Here is a 20,984-nt window from a genome sequence, read left to right on the forward strand (position 1 = left end):
TCAACAGGAACAAACGTAACTACTCACAAATAATATTCATGTTCATAATCAGAGGGGTATTAATATGCATAATGGATCTGAACATATGATCTTCCACCAAGTAAGCCAACTAGCATCAACTACATTGAGTAATCAACACTACTAGCAACCCACAGGTACCAATCTGAGGTTTGGATACAAAGATTGGATACAGGAGAAGAACTAGGCTTTGAGATGAGATGGTGCTGGTGAAGATGTTGATGGAGATTGACCCCCTCCCGATGAGAGGATCGTTGGTGATGACAATGGCGATGATTTTCCCCTCCCGGAGGGAAGTTTCCCTAGCAGAACAGCTCTGCCAGAGCCCTAGATTGGTTCCGCCAAGGTTGCGCTTCGTGGCGGCGGAGTTTCATCCTGTGAGCTAGCTTATGATTTTTTCTCGGATGAAAGACTCCATGTAGCCAAAGATGGACATCGGAGGGCCACCAGGGGGCCCACGAGGCAGGGGGCGCGCCCCCACCCCATGGCTGGTGGGTGGCCCCCCTCTGGTACTTCTTGCGCCCAATATTTTTAAATATTCTGGAAATACCTTCCGTGAAGTTTCAGGACTTTTGGAGCTGTGCAGAATAGGTCTCTAATATTTGCTCCTTTTCCAGCCCAGAATCCCAGCTGCCGGCATTCTCCCTCTTCATGTAAACCTTGTAAAATAAGAGAGAATAGACATAAGTATTGTGACATAATGTGTAATAACATCCCATAATGCAATAAATATCGATATAAAAGCATGATGCTAATTGGACGTATCAACTCCCCCAACTTTAGACCTTGCTTGTCCTCAAGCGAAAGCCGAAATCGAAAAATATGTCCACATGTTTAGAGATAGAGGTGTCGATAAAAATAAAATACGGACATGAGGGCATCATGATCATTCTTAGAACAACAACAACAACAACACACACACACACACACACACACACACACACATATATATATATATGATCTCTTATGCTAAAGTAACAATTCAATGACAATTTCAAGTATGAATCATAAACTTCATTGAAAACTAACAAAATCTAATCTCAGGCATTGAGGCAATTGCAATTTATCATAACATAGGAAAGAGTCAATATAAGAGCTTTTCAGCAACTCCACATACTCAACTATCATTTAGTCTTTCACAATTGCTAACACTCACGCAATATTTATGGGTATGGAGTTTTAATCGGACACAAAGAAAGATAGGGGCTTATAGTTTTGCCTCCCAACGTTTTACCTCAAGGGTAATGTCAACAATAATAGCTCATGCAGACTCACATCCAATTAGCTATATGTATCTAGATCTTTCGAATACATTGTGCTTGCCAAAGGATAAAATGTAAAAAGGAAAGGTGAATATCACCATGATTCTTTGCATGAAGTATAAGATAAGAATAAAAGATAGGCCCTTCGCAGAGGGAAGCAGAGGATGTCATGCGCTTTTATGGTTGGATGCACGAAATCTTAATGCAAAAGAATGTCACTTTATATTGCCACTTGTGATATGGACCTTTATTATGCAATCCGTCGCTTTTATTTCTTCCATATCACAAGATCGTATAAAGCTTATTTTCTCCACATTAATAAGTCATACATATTTAGAGAGCAATTTTTATTGCATGCACCGATGACAACTTACTTGAAGGATCTTACTCAATCCATAGGTAGGTATGGTGGACTCTCATGGCAAAACTAGGTTTAGGGATATTTGGAAGCACAAGTAGTATTTCTACTTGGTGCAAAGAACTTGGCTAACATGAGAGGGAAAGGCAAGATCAACATGTTGGATGATCCGTGACAATATAATTTATCTCAGATGTAAGAAAACATAACCCATTACGTTGTCTTCCTTGTCCAATATCAACTCTTTAGAATATCATACTTTAATGAGTGCTCACAATCATAAAAGACGTCCAAGATAGTATATTTATATGTGAAGACCTCTCTTTCTTTATTACTTCCTATTAATTGCAAAACTATGTTTGTCAACTCTCAACAACTTTTATTCATCATACTCTTTATATGTGAGCTCATTACTCTCCATAAGATCCATATGATCTTTTTATTTCTTTTTATATCTTCTCTTTTATTTTATTCCCTCAAGATCATAACAAAATAATCAAGCCCTTGACTCAACACTAATATTTATTATATATAGCTCACTGACTCAATTACATAGGAAGATCATAAAGCAAAACTCGCAACTAGATCATACTAAAACTTTATTCTACTAGATCAAGATATTATCAACAGGATCGAACTAAGAAAAACAGTAATGATAAAAGTGATGGTGATACGATAACAAGGCACTCCCCCAAGCTTGGCCGTTGCCAAGGGGAGTTCCCATACCCGTGTGATTATGTCTCCTTCTTCGGGGGTGGTGATGTGCTATTCTTGGCGATGATGCCCCTCAGGATACAATTCTCTTCCTCGAGCTTATTTACTTGCTACTTGAGGTTCATTATTTCCTTACGGAGCTTGCAAGTGATGGGTAAAGCTCCTTTCACCCAAGGATGTTGCATAGCTGCGGGAGAACAAGTGATACGTCTCCAATGTATCTATAATTTTTTATTGTTCCATGTTATATTATATTCTATCTTGGACATTGAGGGAGTCCTGGATTAGGGGGTCTCCGGACAGCCGGACTATATCCTTTGGCCGGACTATTGGACTATGAAGATACGAGATTGAAGACTTCGTCCCATGTCCGGATGGGACTCTACTTGGCGTGGAAGGCAAGCTAGGCAATATGGATATGTATATCTCCTCCTTTGTAACCGACCTTGTGTAACCCTAGCCCCCTCCGGTGTCTATATAAACCGGAGGGTTCTAGTCCATAGGACAACATACAATCGTACCATAGGCTAGCTTTTAGGGTTTAGCCTCTCTGATCTCGTGGTAGATCTACTCTTGTACTACTCATATTATCAAGAATAATCAAGCAGGGCATAGGGTTTTACCTCCATCAAGAGGGCCCGAACCTGGGTAAAACATCGTGTCCCCTGCCTCCTGTTACCATCCGCCTTAGACGCACAGTTCGGGACGCCCTACCCGAGATCCGCCGGTTTTGACACCGACATTGGTGCTTTCATTGAGAGTTCCTCTGTGTCGTCACCGTTAGGCTTGATAGCTCCTTCGATCATCGATAGCGATGTAGTCCAAGGTGAGACTTTTCTTCCCGGATAGATCTTTGTATTCGGCGGCGTCGCACTATGGGCCAACTCGCTTGGCCATCCGGCGCAGATTGAGAGTTACGCCCCTGGCCACCAGGTCAGGTTTGGAATCTTAAACTACACGGCCGACATCCGCGGAGACTCGATCTTCGACGGATTCGAGCCCCTGCCGAGTGCGCCGCACGGTCATGATGAGCATGATTTAGCTCTACCATCGGACAGTGTTCAGGAGACCGCACCGAAAACCGCTCCAACCCTCAATTCAGAGCCAATTGCGCCATCCACGGATGGATGGATAGACCCTGCCACGGAGGTCGTATTCTCCGCGGCGATCGAGTCGAATATAGACCTTACCCTTCATGGGAGCCATGACGCCGAACTACCAGATTCTTCCCCGGCCACGGACTCCGAACTGCCTGCGCCCATGCCTATCGAATCCAATTGGGTGCCGATCATGGAGTTCACCTCCGCGGATATCTTTCAGCACTCGCCTTTCTGCGACATACTGAACTCATTAAGGTCTCTCTCCCTGTCAGGAGAATCCGGGCCGAACTATGTTTGGCAGGATTGGGATGCAGATGATGAAGAAATTCGCTGCCCACCCACCACCCACTTAGTAGCCACTGTCGACGATTTGAAAGACATGCTCGACTTCGACTCCGAAGACATCAACGGTATGGACGACGATGCAGGAGACGAACAGGAACCACTGCCCATAGGGCACTGGACGCACACTTCATCATATGATGTATACATGGTGGACACACCCAAAGAAAATGATGACGAGGAATGGAAGGACGCAGTGAAGGGTTGCTCCCTTGAGAAGTAGTCAAAGTGGCGGCGTAAGCGTTGCTCCAAATCCTGCCTCGGTAGAAACAACAATCATATAGACCTAGCGATAGAGCAGGGTGAACCATCGCCCGACCAGGGCAAAACGGAGAATCAAACCAAACAACCCGACCCCGTCAAAGATAATAGTCTGGACGACATCACACCGGACAGACACCCGGAACAACAGAATGCCCATCAAAGGCTGGTGGCCACTGCAAGGAGTCTGAAAAAGCAGAAGCAAAGGCTCAGGGCTACACAAGACACACTCAGAATCAGATGGAGTGAAGTACTCAACACTGCAGCGAAGTACGGCAGTAATCGCCACACCAAGAGCAACCCAAAGCGAAAGCTGCTACCTGAATTCGATGAGGAGGCCTTAGATCACCCGCAATCAAAAAAACAAAATGTCCATCCAGTCGGATAGACGACCTCGTGGCCAACATAGAACGGCAAACGACGCCGCACATAAGCCGGTACGCGATCCACGTGAGGACCCATCTCAAAAGTACGGCGCAACCAGGTCCATCTACGGGCCACGCAAGCGCGCTCCAGCATGCAATGGAACACAACAAACATCCCAATACCACGGTACTCCCAAATACAGGGGTGCCGCACACCCCCTATGTTTCACCGATGAAGTGCTGGACCATGAATTTCCAGAGGGATTCAAACCCGTAAACATAGAGGCGTACGATGGAACGACAGACCCTGGGGTCTGGATTGAGGACTACATCCTCCATATCCATATGGCTCGAGGAGACGATCTCCACGTCATCAAGTACTTACCCCTCAAGCTCAAAGGGCCAGCTTGGCACTGGCTTAAAAGCCTCCCCGAAAACTCCATTGGAAGCTGGGAAGAGCTCGAAGACGCTTTTCGGACAAATTTTCAAGGGACCTATGTCCGACCTCCGGATGGAGACGATTTAATTCCTATAACTCAACAGCCCGAAGAGTCAGCCCGGAAGCTTTGGAACAGGTTTCTCACTAAAAAGAACCAAATAGTCGACTGTCCGGACGCCGAAGCCTTAGCAGCTTTCAAGGACAGCGTTCGAGATGAATGGCTTGCCAGACACCTCGGCCAAGAAAAGCCGAGAACACTGGCAACATTAGCAAGCCTCATGACCCGCTTTTGCGCGAGCGAGGATAGCCGGTTAGCCCGATGCAGCACCAGCGACCCAAGTACATCCGAAGTCAGGGACGAAAACAGGAAACCACGGCGCAGCAAAAACAAGCGCCGCAATAAAGAAGACAACCCGAAGGGCATGGCGGTAAACGCCGGATTCCGAAGCTCTCAGCCAGATCAGCAAAAGCTGCCCTCCAAAGGCAACAAAGATGAACTGTCCAGCCTAAACAAGATTCTGGATAAAATATGTCAGATCCACAACACCCCCGATAAACCTGCAAACCATACCCATAGAGAATGTTGGGTCTTCAAGCAGTCCGGCAAGCTCAACGCTGAACACAAGGGGCATGATACACCAAGCGAAGACGAGGCTGAGCCTCGCAAGCAAAACACTGGGGAACAGAAGAAATTCCCACCAGAACTCAAAACAGTAAACGTGTTACACGTGACAAAGGGGAGAAATAAAGCAGCACTCCTAGAGACACATGCCCCAGGACCTATCACCGCGGAGTTCTGCCACTGGTCGTCCCAACCGATCACCTTTGACCATCGGGATTACTCGGCAAGTATCCGGCGTGCAGGATGGGGTGCCTTGGTGTTAGACCCGATAATTGACGGATACCACTTCACACGAGTCCTGATGGACGGCGGCAGTAGTTTAAACCTGATATATCATGACACAGTCCGCAAAATGGGGATAGACCCAACAAAAATTAGCCACAACAATACTACCTTTAAAGGAGTAACGCCAGGCCTAGAGGCCCATTGCACGGGCTCCCTGCTACTAGAGGTTATATTCGGCTTCCCCGATAACTTCCGCAGCGAAAATTTAACCTTCCACATCGCTCCGTTCCAAAGTGGCTATCAAGCACTACTAGGATGCGAAGCTTTCGCTCGCTTTAACGCAATACCGCATTACGCTTCCCTCATGCTTAAGATGCCCGGTCCACGTGGCATCATTACAGTAAATGGAAATATTGAGCGCTCCTTGCGCGCGGAAGACCGTGCGGCTGCCTTGGCAACCGCACAATAAACGGCCTCACCAACTAAAGCATCTGACAGGTCGTTAAGACCATGGACACGGTTGGACGAGTCTGATACAGCTATATGTAATTAATACAGGTTTGATGGCTATACCCCTATTACAATACAAGGGGCTCAACGCGCGCGCACAAGTGGCAATCAGGCTCAACTTTACTCATTTTGAACTATATATTGTTTATTTAGTATAACTTACCTTTTGCACGGCAACTTTTCAATTAAGTTCCTCTCTTTTTCAGATGACCATCGTGCTACACCCGTCCAGAATACGGAACAACGGAGACACAGGCGCAGACGTGCAGCAGGGACCCGTTCCAAGGATTCTTTTTAGATTAAGACCCTGCGTAAACCTTTTTTACTGTCTCTTGTTGATACACATCCATCGGATTCTCAGTACAATTGAGAAGGATGCTGACGTATTGGCATGTGGCCACGTCAGAATACTACACGTACTTGGACACCAGGGGCTTATTACAAAGGGCACTGTTTAGGCCCGGTTTACATCATAAAGACCGAATACCTTAGGGAGTGTTCGGCGTCGCGAGTTTGGCCTTATATGCATCAGCTCCGAATCATGTCTTTGGTCAAATGTTGGGTTTGCCCAACTCCTGTGTTTTACTGCCTTATGTTCTGCTCTATCAGCTAAGGCGGCACCAGGAGAACTACTGCGATTGTGCCCTGGTTCATCCGGACGAGAACCTCAGTAGAGAAAGCCGAAAACTGACTGTAATGATATAGCATGAGACTGGTCAACCACTCGATGACCTAGCGGAATCTTCGGGATCCCTCCGCTTTAACGATGGGCCGCTTCCCGGCCAGACATGTACGCACCCCGAATTCGGATGAGTGCGGAGCCACCAGGGGCTATATAGTAGCCCCACTGTCAAACTCCTCTGGCTAAGTGAAAGTGTTAAAGCATTATAGTCTGGTTGCCTAGTTCGCTGCGCTATCACCTCCTTAACGGACCAAGACATTGGATCAAGTGTGAACATGCGTCTTCTGCGAACACCCCCGCATTATATGCGTGGGGGCTGAAGCCGACGACTGCAATCTTTCAGGTTATATACATATATACATAAACGGCCGCACAGGAGGCATCATAGCACTTTTGGGCAAAAGTATAAATACAGCCTTGATAAATTCAATAAAACATTGTTTTTACAATGGGAATACATGTCACTCAAACAGAATATTCTTCAAGCACTAAGCCTCTATTAAACGAGCGCCTTCAAGAACTTCTTCAAAGTAGTGCTTGGCAGCCACTCGACCTTTGGCTGAACCCTGTGCCGCAACAGTGGTGGCATCCATCTCCGCCCAGTATGTTTTGACACGGGCAAGGGCCATCCGCGAGCCTTCTATGCACGCCGAACCCTTCACAGCATCGATGCGTGGCACATCGCCAAGGAACTGCTGCACTAAGCTAAAGTAGCTATTCGGCCTTGACCCTCCTGGCCACAAATGATCCACAACAGACCTCATGGCCAGTCCGGATAATCTATGGAGCTCGGCACAACCGGTCAATCGCTCATTCAACAGCAACAGACGGACTGGAGCGTGAAACTGTGACCAAAACAGCTTCTCCACTTTGGGACCTTTCTGATTCTTGAAGTACTCGGCGGCATCAGCAGCGCTGGCAGCCAAGTCCATGTACGCGTCCGCAGAACTCCATAGCCGGTTCAGAGGAGCATACTTCGGATCTCCGAACTTAGTCTGCAACAAGTAAGGCTTCCCAGACACGATATCTGCAGCCTGATTCAGCTCCTCCCTCGTCGCTCTAATTTTGGAGCGGGCTTCCTTGGCAGCCACCCGGGCCTTCTCCAGGTCCGTCACTTTCGCCCGGTTTTCCTCTTCAAGAAACCGGTAATGGTCAGCAGCATCTTTTAACTCCACGGCCATCTTGGCAATTTTTTCTTTGCTCTCGCAATGTGCGGCCTGTTCGGCCCTTAACTCTTCGGCCGCCTGTAAAGCGGCCGCATTGCTACTCCTGGCTTGCTCCTTGGCTCGGGCAAGCTCCGCCCGAAGGGTCTCCACGGTGGCCGCCCCATCTGTAGTCACAACATATTAAAGATGATGGCATCATGCTACTCTTATTATGTGACGATCACCAGAAAGGCCACTCACCCTGTGCCTCGTCAAGCCGCTTGTTGACAAGCATGATGTCGGCATCTGCCGCATCCAGCTGCCCCTTTAGTTCGGCATACCCATCAGTCCGGGTAGCCACCAGAGCTTCCACCATCTGCACATAAAGGCAGTCTGGTTATTACCTGGGACTATGATCCTTTGTTTGCCGCCGTTTTCGACGATAACCAGAGTCTCAGGGGCTACTATCTACACAGGGCACATCTAAAAATGTGCTGTACTTTCAAAAATGTACATCATTTCACGTACCTTAAAACCCGTCAGTAGACTCATAAAGGCTTCATGCAGCCTGCTTTCGGCGGACGAAATCCTTTCAATCACCGTACCCATCAATGTGCGGTGCTCTTCTGAGATAGCCGCTTTCTCCAGCAGATCCCTCCGTACATCCAACCGCGCACCAGACGGTGCCGGACACTTTCGATTGCTCTCTTCGAGACCGGATACTGAGGACTTCGGGTGGCCATAGGATTACCTTCTGGCCTTGCCGGATCAGGAGAAGCCCTCCGCGAAGACACCTCAGGGTCGTCCGCTTCGTAAGGCGTTGTGGCAGGGGGAGGCGTTTCGCTCTCCATCATCTCCGAAAGAAGATCCCCCGAAGACGAGCTCAGCTGAGAAGGGCTAAGATCCGAACTGCAAGATAAATACTTCGGTTATTTTCCTCAGAAGTAAGGTAGGATATCTTCACTATGAAGTACCTTTTGATTACTTACAGCTCGTTAGAGGGCTGATCCCCGCGCGGACATTGTGCGGCAAGAACACCCTCCAGTGGCAGATCCTGCACAAGACCCAAATAACTCTGCATTCTTCGACCCCTTACCCCCCTGCTTTGCGATGCACACCAGGACCATGCCGCCCCACTTGTTAAATCTTTTGATAAGGTTTAGTAGATGGCGTGGCAAATATGGAAAGTTTTTAAAGGAAAAAGGAAAATAATCCTCAGAGCACACGTGCATTTCAACAAAGGACAGAACGACAATCCATCTTGTGCCTGAAGCAGAGACCAGTACCTCCACTACCACACCGTAGAATAAGGGTTTGCACAAACGACAAAAAATGTTTCAGGGAATGTTGGTCCGGGTTGAAAGTACTTCTAAATAGAGCAGTCACGCGCCAGCGACCCTATATCAGTTTAGAACTCTCTTCCCTTTGGTCATACATTTGAAGTTCAGGATATGCTCCACCGCCATCTCCAATTCCTCCTGGATGTTGATCATCATCATCAACTCCGTATCTTTATCTTCCGATTTTGATGAATCGATGAACTCTTTTTGCATGAATTCATCAAGCTCCTATTCTTTACACTCCTCATCTGACGAATCAATCGTTTTGCAAGAATCCCAAAAAAAACTGACCAGACATTATTGAACACATAGAGGGCAAGGTGTATGACGGGAGGAGTGGGATGTACTGCGGCAACGAGAATGGCGGGGAGGAGATTTGTGGTGGTGTTGCCGGCTTTATGGGTTCAGGATGGTGGGTAAGCTAGGGTGACGATGAAGCTAGGGAAGGGCCTTCACAGACGAGGGAGAAAAGAGGAGAGCAAAAGGGCAAGACCGGCTAGGTCGAGGTGGTTTGATGAAATTTGGGGTGCTTCGTGTCTGTTGGATCTGACGTGGCGGACACGTCCGAGCCTCCCCATACCCGTCCTAGATATGATTGGATATGAGCGGTGCTGGTTGATCCGGACGTATATGACCAATATGAGGGAGCCCGCTGGCTTTCTATTTCTTGAGCGGTCAATGACTGAATCGTCCGTCCGGACATACAAAGCCGATATAAAGGGTCCGGTTGTAGATGCTCTAACATTCAACGCTAAGGTCTCCCTTCGCCGAAGTGCACAAAAACAACCACTGAGATGCTAGCAAATTCCCAACTAAAATGAGTATAGCACAAATAAATTTGAATTTGAAAATTTTGAACGGTGTCTAGTTGGTATTTGTCGGTAAACGCGTTTCTCGCCTCCTCTTGGTAATTTTTTTAGGTATTGCCAAATCCTTGGTGAGGATCAAGATTCGTGACGATGGGAGATCTACGGTGGCGGTGCGAGCGGTGACGGGGAGATTCCCATCGATTGTGCTGTTTTCTTTTTCTTTTTGTCATGTTAGTTGATACTGTGTATGTTTTAGACCTATTTATTTTATTTTAATAAAGATGGTTGTGTGGATGATGCAGAGGTCGAGGTCTTCACCCTTTTCGGGAAAAAAATGTATCATGCCAAAAATCGGTGTTACATGTCCGCTGCTTATTGTCGGTGATCTCCCCTGAATATATTGTTGTTTAACTATCAATAAACTAGTCCACGAAACTGGATCATTATTTTGGTGTTTAATTTGCCAATTCCCCATGAATCACATATCTTGCTTTGAAAAATGCATATGCGATGTATATATGTTTTTTGGATGAACACAATGACATTGGTGTGGAAGTGACCGCAATTTAGTTTACTGAACTTTTGTAATTAATTAGTGTAAATATTTGTACGGTACCAAATTATTTCAGATCTCACCAACAAATATTCAAAATTTAATATAGAATCAGTTCGTCTAAAATTCTTGGATTTGAACAACATTATTCCAATTATGAATACAAATTAACTTTGGTTTAGGTGTAGGCCAAAAAGAATTAGGGTAAAATCTACTTCAGTGACCACTAACATTACCAAAGTTTTGTTGTAGTTATTTTCTTTAGTTGGATTGTTGAAGTAGTTGATTAGCGCTAATTGTTTATATTTGCAAGATGAGCTAGTTCCCATAGAAGTTATCATTTACATGACTTTCTTTATGATTTCATCCCGAAGGTTTGGACGCACTTCGCTGTGTCATTTGTGGTGTTCGGATTTCAAAAAGATAATTTTTATTTGACGTGTGAGAATTATGATGTAGTATTTTTTTAATGCAGTGTTTTAGTGGGTTTTCTTGGCGGTGTTATTAAGTGTCCTCTATATCTAAATATAAAATGTCTTACATTTTTATACAAAAGAAGTATATCTAATCAATCAATACTTATTTGGGGAAGTTTTTTTTTGCGTTGATAGCCGCATTTATTATATTGTTGTTACAGTGTCACATGTTGGCACTTCTTTTTTAGATGGTGAGAGCATGCACAACACAGGACAAATTTGTTTTTACAGGCTGGTTGCTGCCGATTAATTTAAGTAATCATCGGCCTAGTCAAAATCATGAATCAAATTCAAAATTTAATACCCAACTGAATGAGAGAGCTTAGTTGAGAAATAGTTGACCTACTCAAAATCATAAATCAAATTCAAATTTGAACAGTTCAATTCAATAGGAGGGCTTTAAAACTAGAAAACATAGTTGTCTCATAATGTAAGATATTTTTTTCACACTAGTAATAGAAAAACCTTTAGGCCTTCTTTGGTTTAGAGGAATCTTGTAGGAATTTCATAGGATAGGATTTCTATAAGAAAAATTCTTTTAGAGCCCTTTGCTTTGTAGGAATGGAATCTATTCCTATGGAGGAATTTTTCCTATCCTCTACATTTTATAGAAAAATAAACATTAGCCTAGACTCAATGGAAAAAATCCTATGATGTGAATCAAAAAGGCTAGCACGTACACCGGGGAATAAGCGATCAACTTTATATTACCTCACAACACGTACACCGGGGAACGATGCCAGCCAAACAAAGGATTAGGAGCGAACCGCTGGCGGAATTGGGTTGTCCGGAGACTGGGAGCGCCCACCGCTGCTTTTTTATTGCAGCAACTACGCACGAACACGCTCCCCGCCAACCCCGATCGATCTCAATGCCTTATGTTTATCCAGTTGCAGTGCAGTGGTCATCAAAATGTAACAGAGGCGAGTCACGTGGGATTGTTTTTATATGCGGACCATCTGTGCTGTGCCGCGTCGCCGGCCATCGCGCCAGCCCGCCGCTCGTCTCGAAACCACGGTCTCGCTTCCCACCGTCTCAGCTCGCCATCCTCTCCGCACGCCGGTTTCGCGGTTTCTTGCATGCAGCCTATAAATCCGGCCGGAGCACCCAGCTCTGTCCCATCTCATCTCACACCACTACTACTCATCTTCCCTCACACACTTCACACACTTCACTGCTTTCGCGGTGTTCTCGTGCCACCAACCTCCCTCGCCAAGATGTCGACGGTGACCCGCGCCTACCTCGACCAGAGGCTCGCCGCCGCCAAGCGCTGCTCCAGAGGTAGCCAAAACAATATGATGCATGGCCCGCCGGTTCACCACGCGGCGATGCTCTTGCCGCTCTGTTCTTAGTACATTGTACAGTACTAGCTTTCTGTACTGCCTGTGCTGAAACTTAGTCGTCATTAACACCCCTCTGTTCATTCCGAACTGCAGAGGCTGCCATGGCCGGAGCCAAGGCCGCGGCCGTCGCCATTGTCGCTGCCGCAGTGCCCACCGTAAGTACTTCATTAGAAGCAACCATTCACTCTGCACGGCAAGTAGAGAATACCGTCTGATGTCGTCCGTGCGATTTGTCTGCAGCTGGCGAGCGTGAGGATGCTTCCGTGGGCGAGGGCGCACCTGAACCCAACCGGGCAGGCGCTCATCATCTCCACCGTCGCCGGGATGGCCTACTTCATCGTCGCGGACAAGACCATCCTGTCCATGGCCAGGAAGCACTCCTTCGAGGACGCGCCGGACCACCTCAAGAACACCTCCTTCAACTAATTAGCCTATAATAGATCCATTAGTAGTACTGTAATGTTCAGGCAGCACTTATGTGGTATCAGGCGAGGCTTGCAGACAGCCAGTGGTGTAGTAGTGCGCTTCTCTGCGCGCAAGAACTTATCTGATGAAGTGATCTTGAATTAATAATGACTAGCATTTGTAAACTCGGCTTCACCTGCCATCACCCATCTTACATTTTCTTTTTGGTGATTATCGTCTGAAATGTGGCGTCAGGATGATGCCACCCACTTTGTTAATAAATCTTTTGCGGACCGGGCTGCAGGAGGCAGGTGGCTCTGTAGGGTGGCCCCAGTAATCTTTCATTTCAAATGTTGTGTACTGCTATTTTGAACATTTGTGATGATAAATGTGAGTTTAAATCGCCACTTTTCATATACAATAGTAACCTACATTTAGTATTTTCTTTGACATTTTAGTTGAAAAACACCTCCGTTTCTAAATATAAGCCCTTTTAGAGATTTTAATACGAACTATGTTTGGATGTACTATATGGACATATTTTAGAGTGAAAATTCATTCATTTTGCTTTATATGTAGTCAGTATTGGAACCTCCAAAAGAGCTTATATTTAGGAACAGATGGAGTAATAATAAATAAAAGTTTTCAAAAGGTTAAAATTCGACACGGTGTCCTAATATTGGTACATGAACTTGTCATGGAAATCTCACACGATTTCTCAAAAAGTGGAAAAATCATTTGACTAGAAATGACCTCTTTAGGCACGGCATCCAAATATTGGTACATGCTTAGTAGTTTCAAACCTTGGGCAGATTTCGCTAATATAGGCCAAAATGTCTCCAAAAATATATATTTTAGAAATTCATGAGAACAACTAGGCAGAGGCGGCGGCGGCGGCCGCGAAACATTTGGAGAACGCGACTGGAAGTGGTGGGAAGAAGATTGTGAAGGAAATATGCCCTAGAAGCAATAATAAAGTTATTATTTATTTCCTTATATCATGATAAATGTTTATTATTCATGCTAGAATTGTATTAACCGGAAACATAATACATGTGTGAATACATAGACAAACAGTATGTCACTAGTATGCCTCTACTTGACTAGCTTGTTGAATCAAAGATGGTTAACTTTCCTATCCATAGACATGAGTTGTCATTTGATTAACGGGATCACATCATTAGAGAATGATGTGATTGACTTGACCCATTCTCTTAGCATATCACTTGATCGTTTAGTTTGTTGCTATTGCTTTCTTCATGACTTATACATGTTCCTATGACTATGAGATTATGCAACTCCCGTTTACCAGAGGAAGACTTTGTGTGCTACCAAACGTCACAACGTAATTGGGTGATTATAAAGGTGCTCTACAGGTGTCTCCGAAGGTACTTGTTGGGTTGGCGTATTTCAAGATTAGGATTTGTCACTCGATTGTCGGAGAGGTATCTCTGGGCCCACTCGGTAATGCACATCACTATAAGCCTTGCAAGCATTGCAACTACTGAGTTAGTTGCGGGATGATATGTTACGGAACGAGTAAAGAGACTTGCCGGTAACGAGATTGAACTAGGTATTGAGATACCAACGATCGAATCTCGGGCAAGTAACATACCGATGACAAAGGGAACAACGTATGTTGTTATGCGGTTTGACCGATAAAGATCTTCGTAGAATATGTAGGAGCCAATACGAGCATCCAGCTTCCGCTATTGGTAATTGACCGGAGACGTGTCTCGGTCATGTCTACATAGTTCTCGAACCCGTAGGGTCCGCACGCTTAAAGTTCGATGACGGTTATATTGTGAGTTTATGTGTTTTGATGTAGCGAAGGAGTTCGGAGTCCCGGATGAGATCGGGGACACGACGAGGAGTCTCTAAATGGTTGAGACGTAAAGATCGATATATTGGACGACTATATTCGGACATCGGAAAGGTTCCGAGTGATTCGGGTATTTTCGGGAGTACCGGGGAGTTACATGAATTCGTATTGGGCCTTAATGGGCCATATGGGAAAGGAGAGAAAGGCCTCAAAGGATGGCAGCACCCCTCCTCATGGGCTGGTCCGAATTGGACTAGGGAGGGGGGCGCCCCCTTCCTTCCTTCTCCTTTTCCCTTCCCTTTCCTTCCCTCCTACTCCTACTACTTGGAAGGGCTCCTAGTTCTACTAGGAAAGGGGGAATCCTACTCCCGGTGGGAGTAGGACTCCCCTAGGGCGCACCATAGAGAGGGCCGGCCCTCCCCCTCCTCCACTCCTTTATATACAGGGGCAGGGGGCACCCCAAAGACACACCAATTGATCCCTTGGATCTCTTAGCCGTGTGCGATGCCCCCCTCCACCATAATCCACCTCGGTCATATCGTAGCGGTGCTTAGGCGAAGCCCTGCGTCGGTAGAACATCATCATCATCACCACGCCGTCGTGCTGACATAACTCTCCCTCAACACCCGACTGGATCGGAGTTCGAGGGATGTCATCGAGTTGGTTGAACGTGTGCAGAACTCGGAGGTGCCGTGCGTTCGGTACTTGATCGGTCGGATCGTGAAGACGTACGACTACATCAACCACGTTGTGCTAACACTTCCGCTTTCGGTCTACGAGGGTACGTGGACAACACTCTCCCCTCTCGTTGCTATGCATCACCATGATCTTGCGTGTGCGTAGGAATTTTTTGAAATTACTACGTTCCCCAACAGTGGCATCCGAGCCAGGTTTTATGCGTTGATGTAATATGCACGAGTAGAACACAAGTGAGTTGTGGGCGATATAAGTCATACTGCTTACCAGCATGTCATACTTTGGTTCGGCGGTATTGTTGGATGAATCGGCCCGGACCGACATTACGCGTACGCTTACGCGAGACTGGTTATACCGTCGTGCTATGCACACAGGTGACTAGCGGGTGTCAGTTTCTCCAACTTTAGTTGAACCAAGTGTGGCTACGCCCGGTCCTTGCGAAGGTTAAAACAACACCAACTTGACAAACTATCATTGTGGTTTTGATGCATAGGTAAGAACGGTTCTTGCTCAGCCCGTAGCAGCCACATAAAACTTGCAACAACAAAGTAGAGGACGTCTAACTTGTTTTTGCAGGGCATGTTGTGATGTGACATGGTCAAGACGTGATGAGATATAAGTTGTTGTATGAGATGATCATGTTTTTTTGAAGTTATCGGCAACAGGCAAAAGCCTTATGGTTATCTCTCTATTGCATAAGATGCAAGCGCCAAATAATTGGTTTACTTTATCGCTATGCGATAGCAATAGTTACAAGAGCAATTGTTGGCGAGACAACCATGTGATGACACATTGATATAGATCATGGTGTCATGCCGGTGACGATGGAGATCATGACGATGCTTTGGAGATGGAGATCAAAGGCACAAGATGATGATGGCCATATCATGTCACATATTTTGATTGCATGTGATGTTTGTCTTTTATACATCTTATTTTGCTTAGTTCGACGGTAGCTTTATAAGATGATCTCTCACTAATTATCAAGGTACAAGTGTTCTCCCTGAGTATGCACCATTTCGAAAGTTCTTCGTGCTGAGACACCACATGATGATCGGGTGTGATAGGCTCTACGTTCAAATACAACGGGTGCGAAACAGTTGCACACGCGGAATACTCAAGTTAAACTTGACGAGCCTAGCATATAACAGATATGGCCTCGGAACACGGAGACTGAAAGGTCGAGCATGAATTATATAGTAGATATGATCAACATAGTGATGTTCACCATTAAAACTACTCCATCTCACGTGATGATCGGACATGGTTTAGTTGATATGGATCACGTGATCACTTAGAAGATTAGAGGGATGTCTGTCTAAGTGGGAGTTCTTAAGTACTATGATTAATTGAACTTTAATTTATCATGAACTTAGTCCTGGTAGTATTAGCATATCTATGTTGTAGATCAATAGCTCGTGTTTAGCTCCCCTGTTTTATTTTTGATATGTTCCTAGAGAAAATTAGGTTGAAAGATGTTAGTAGCAATGATGCGGATTGGATCCGTGATCTGAGGATTATCCTCATTGCTGCACAGAAGAATTATGTGCTTAATGCACTGCTAGGTGACAGACCTATTGCAGGAGCAGATGCAGACGTTATGAATGTTTGGCTAGCTCAATATGATGACTACTTGATAGTTTAGTGCACCATGCTTAAACGGCTTAGAATCGGGACTTCAAAGACGTTTTGAACGTCATGGACCATATGAGATGTCCAGGAGTTGAAGTTAATATTTCAAGCAAATACCCGAGTTGAGAGACATGAAGTCTCCAACAAGTTCTATAGCTAAAAGATGGTGGAGAATAGCTCAAGCAGTGAGCATGTGCTCAGATTGTCTGGGTACTACAATCGCTTGAATCAAGTGGGAGTTAATCTTCCAGATAAGATAGTGATTGACAGAATTCTCTAGTCACCATCACCAAGTTAGTAGAACTTCGTGATGAACTATGATATGCAAGGGATAACGGAAACAATTCCCAAGCTCTTTGTAATGCTGAAATCAACGAAGGTAGAAATCAAGTAAAATATCAAGTGTTGATGGTAGACAAGACCACTAGTTTCAAGAAAAGAGCAAAGGGAAGAAGGGGAACTTCAAGAAGAACGGAAAGAAAGTTGCTGCTCAAGTGAAGAAGCCCAAGTTTGGTCCTAAGCCTGAGACTAAGTGCTTCTACTGCAAAGGGACTGGTCACTGGAAGCGGAACTGCCCCAAGTATTTGGCGGATAAGAAGGATGGCAAAATGAACAAAGGTATATTCGATATACGGATTATTGATGTGTATTTTACTAGTGTTCGTAGCAACCCCCCGGTATTTGATACTGGTTCAGTTGCTAAGAGTAGTAACTCGAAACGGGAGTTGCAGAATGAACAGAGACTAATTAAGGGTGAAGTGAAAATGTGTGTTGGAAGTGGTTCCAAGATTGATATGATCATCATCGCACACTCTCTATACTTTCGGGATTAGTGTTGAACCTAAATAAGTGTTATTTGGTGTTTGCATTGAGCATGAATATGATTTGATCATGTTTATTGCAATAAAGTTATTCATTTAAGTAAGAGAATAAATTGTTGTTCTGTTTACATATATGGTTACACACCCAATGAAAATGGTTCCTTGGATCTCGATCGTAGTAATACACATATTCATAATATTGAAACCAAAAGATGCAAAGTTAATAATGATAGTGCAACTTATTTGTGGCACTGCCGTTTAGGTCATATTGGTGCAACACACTAGTAGAAAAAGGGTCAAATGTGAAGCACATTAGTGCCGGTTTGAATTTTAGCCGGCACTAATGTGACCATTAGTGTCGGTTCCAACGGCTAGGCGGGTGGACATCATTAGTACCGGTTCGTGGGCAACCTTTAGTACCGGTTCATGCCACGAACCAGTACTAATGAGGCAAGTGCGGCTGTGGTCAGGCTGGGGCCCCCACGAAGACCTTTAGTACCAGTTCATGGCATGAACCGGTACTAGAGTTTCTTATTAAGCTGATTTTTAGTCCCACCTCGCCAAGGGAGAGGCAGTATGAGCGGTTTATAAGGCGAGTGCAAAGACAATGACGAAGAGGCGCAATGCTCACCTGCATGTTGATTAGCTTCAAGCCTTTCGGAATAGCATAGATTGCACTGAGTTATGTGAAGTGCAGTCTACACTATTCCGAAAGGCTTGAAGCAAATTAACCAGCATTGCACCTCTTTTTTATTTTTAATAACTTATTTGGACTCCAGAATTCTTGTGTGTTCAGTATGCAGCATTCAAAGCGATGTCATCAATTTCCAACATGTTCTGACATCATTTGCTGTTTTTCAGTCATTTACCTAATTGTTTAGAGAGCTATATGACCATGAAATTGAAAATCACTACAAAATGAATTGTGAAAATGTTGAAACTTGTCATGGTATCATCATTTCACCCGCATAGCATGTGCGAAAGAGTAGAGAGGGTCACGGCAAAAACTGGACGCACTTCGTGTACAAACTGGACAATCTCTTTCGGAGTATCAGGGTTTCGGACGAGAACTCATTTGTTACATGGGCACTTCAATGTTTTTTAAAATTATTTGAACTCAGGACTTCTTGTGGGTTTAGTATGCAGCATTCAAAGCGACGTCATCAATTTCCAACATGTTCTAACATCATTTGTTGTTTTTCAGTCATTCATCTAATTGTTTAGAGAGCTAAATGACCGTGAAATTGAAAATCACTACAAAATGAACTGTGAAAATGTTGAAAGTTGACATGGTATCATCATTTCACCTGCATAGCATGTGCAAAAGAGTAGAGAGGGTCACGGAAAAAACTAGATGCACTTCGTGTACAAACTGGACAATCTCTTTCGGAGTATCAAGGTTTCGGACGAGAACTCATCTGTTACATGGGCACTTCAATGTTTTTTAAACTTATTTGAACTCCGGACTTCTTTTGCGTTCAGTATGCAGCATTCAAAGCGTTGTCATCAATTTCCAACATGTTCTGACATCATTTGCTGTTTTTCAGTCATTTACCTAATTGTTTAGAGAGCTAAATGACCGTGAAATTGAAAATCACTACAAAATGAACTGTGAAAATGTTGAAAGTTGGCATAGTATCATCATTTCACCCGCATAGCATGTGCGAAAGAATAGAGAGGGTCACGGCAAAAACTGGACGCACTTCGTGTACAAACTAGGCAATCTCTTTCGGAGTATCAGAGTTTCGGACGAGAACTCATTTGTTACATGGGCACTTCAATGTTTTTTAAACTTATTTGAACTCCGGACTTATTTTGCGTTCAGTATGCAGCATTCAAAGCAACGTCATCAATTTCCAATATGTTCTGACATCATTTGTTGTTTTTCAGTCATTTACCTAATTGTTTAGAGAGCTAAATGACCGTGAAATTGAAAATCACTACAAAATGAACTGTGAAAATGTTGAAACTTAGCATGGTATCATCATTTCACCTGCATAGCATGTGCGAAAGAGTAGAGAGGGTCACGGCAAAAACTGGACACACTTCGTGTACAAACTAGACAATCTCTTTCGGAGTATCAGGGTTTCGGACGAGATCTCATCTGTTACAGCGCCACTTCATTTCTTTAAACTTATTATAACTCCAGACTTCTTTTGCATTCAGTATGCAGCATTGAAAGCCACGCCATCAACTTTCAACCATCAACTTGGCATGGTATATAAAAATAAATGAATAGAAGAAAATAAATAAAGCAGATTAGAAAAAAAGCAGAAAAGAAAAAAACTATAGTAGAAAAGAAAAAAAATATATAAAAAACTACTCAGAAATAAATAGAAGAAAATAAATATAGCAGAAAATAAAAAAACTACTCAGAAATAAATAGAAGAAAAATAAAGCAGAAAAGAAAAAAAATTATATATAAAAATTTGGGGCGCTGCCCTGTGGGCCTGCTAGACCACGGGCGTGCAATTTCAGGCCCACAAGGCCCAGCAGACTCACAGGGCAGCGCGCCGTAGTTAGGCCCAGAAGCCTGCTTTATAGAGGAGCTCGAAAGGGCAGCCGCGGCTGGGTTTATAAACCAGTGCGGCTGCCCTTCGCCCGGCGAGGTGGGACTAAACTTTGTGCACCGCGGGTGGCAGCGCACAACCTTTAGTACTGGTTGGTGGCTCCAACCGGTACTAAAGGATGGTCTTTAGTACCGGTTGGTGGCTCCAACCGGTACTAAAGGTTGCTCTTCCCACCTGTTGGCCTGGCCAAAGTTGGCCTTTAGTACCGGTTGGTGGCTTCAACCGGTACTAAAGCCCATCCTATATAAGAAAATACTTCAAAAAATTCAGTTTCTTATCTGCTTCTTCTCCTCTGTCCCGTCGCTGCCCCCTTCGATGCCCCCATCGCCACCCTTCGTCGACGCCCCCGTCGCCGCCCCGTCCCCGTCCCCGTCGTCGCCGCCCCGGCCGGCCCCGTCCCCGTCGCCGCGCCCCGCCCCATCGTCCCTGCCCGGCCCGTCCCCGTCCCCGTTGTCGCCGCCCCGTCCCCATCCC

The 20,984-nt window shown here is 45.0% G+C and overlaps 1 protein-coding gene across 1 annotated transcript; it reads left to right on the forward strand.

Moving 5' to 3' along the window:
* The first annotated feature begins 12,364 nt into the window (after positions 1-12,364).
* On the forward strand, positions 12,365-13,154 carry LOC119331200 (early nodulin-93-like). The gene is made up of 3 exons (XM_037604370.1): positions 12,365-12,502; positions 12,658-12,719; positions 12,805-13,154. The coding sequence occupies exons 1-3, from the start codon at positions 12,439-12,441 to the stop codon at positions 12,988-12,990; spliced, it is 312 nt and encodes a 103-aa protein (XP_037460267.1). The 5' UTR covers positions 12,365-12,438; the 3' UTR covers positions 12,991-13,154.
* The last annotated feature ends 7,830 nt before the right edge of the window (positions 13,155-20,984 follow it).

Source organism: Triticum dicoccoides, chromosome 7A (genome assembly GCF_002162155.2).
Source record: "Triticum dicoccoides isolate Atlit2015 ecotype Zavitan chromosome 7A, WEW_v2.0, whole genome shotgun sequence".
Lineage (NCBI taxonomy): Eukaryota > Viridiplantae > Streptophyta > Magnoliopsida > Poales > Poaceae > Triticum > Triticum dicoccoides.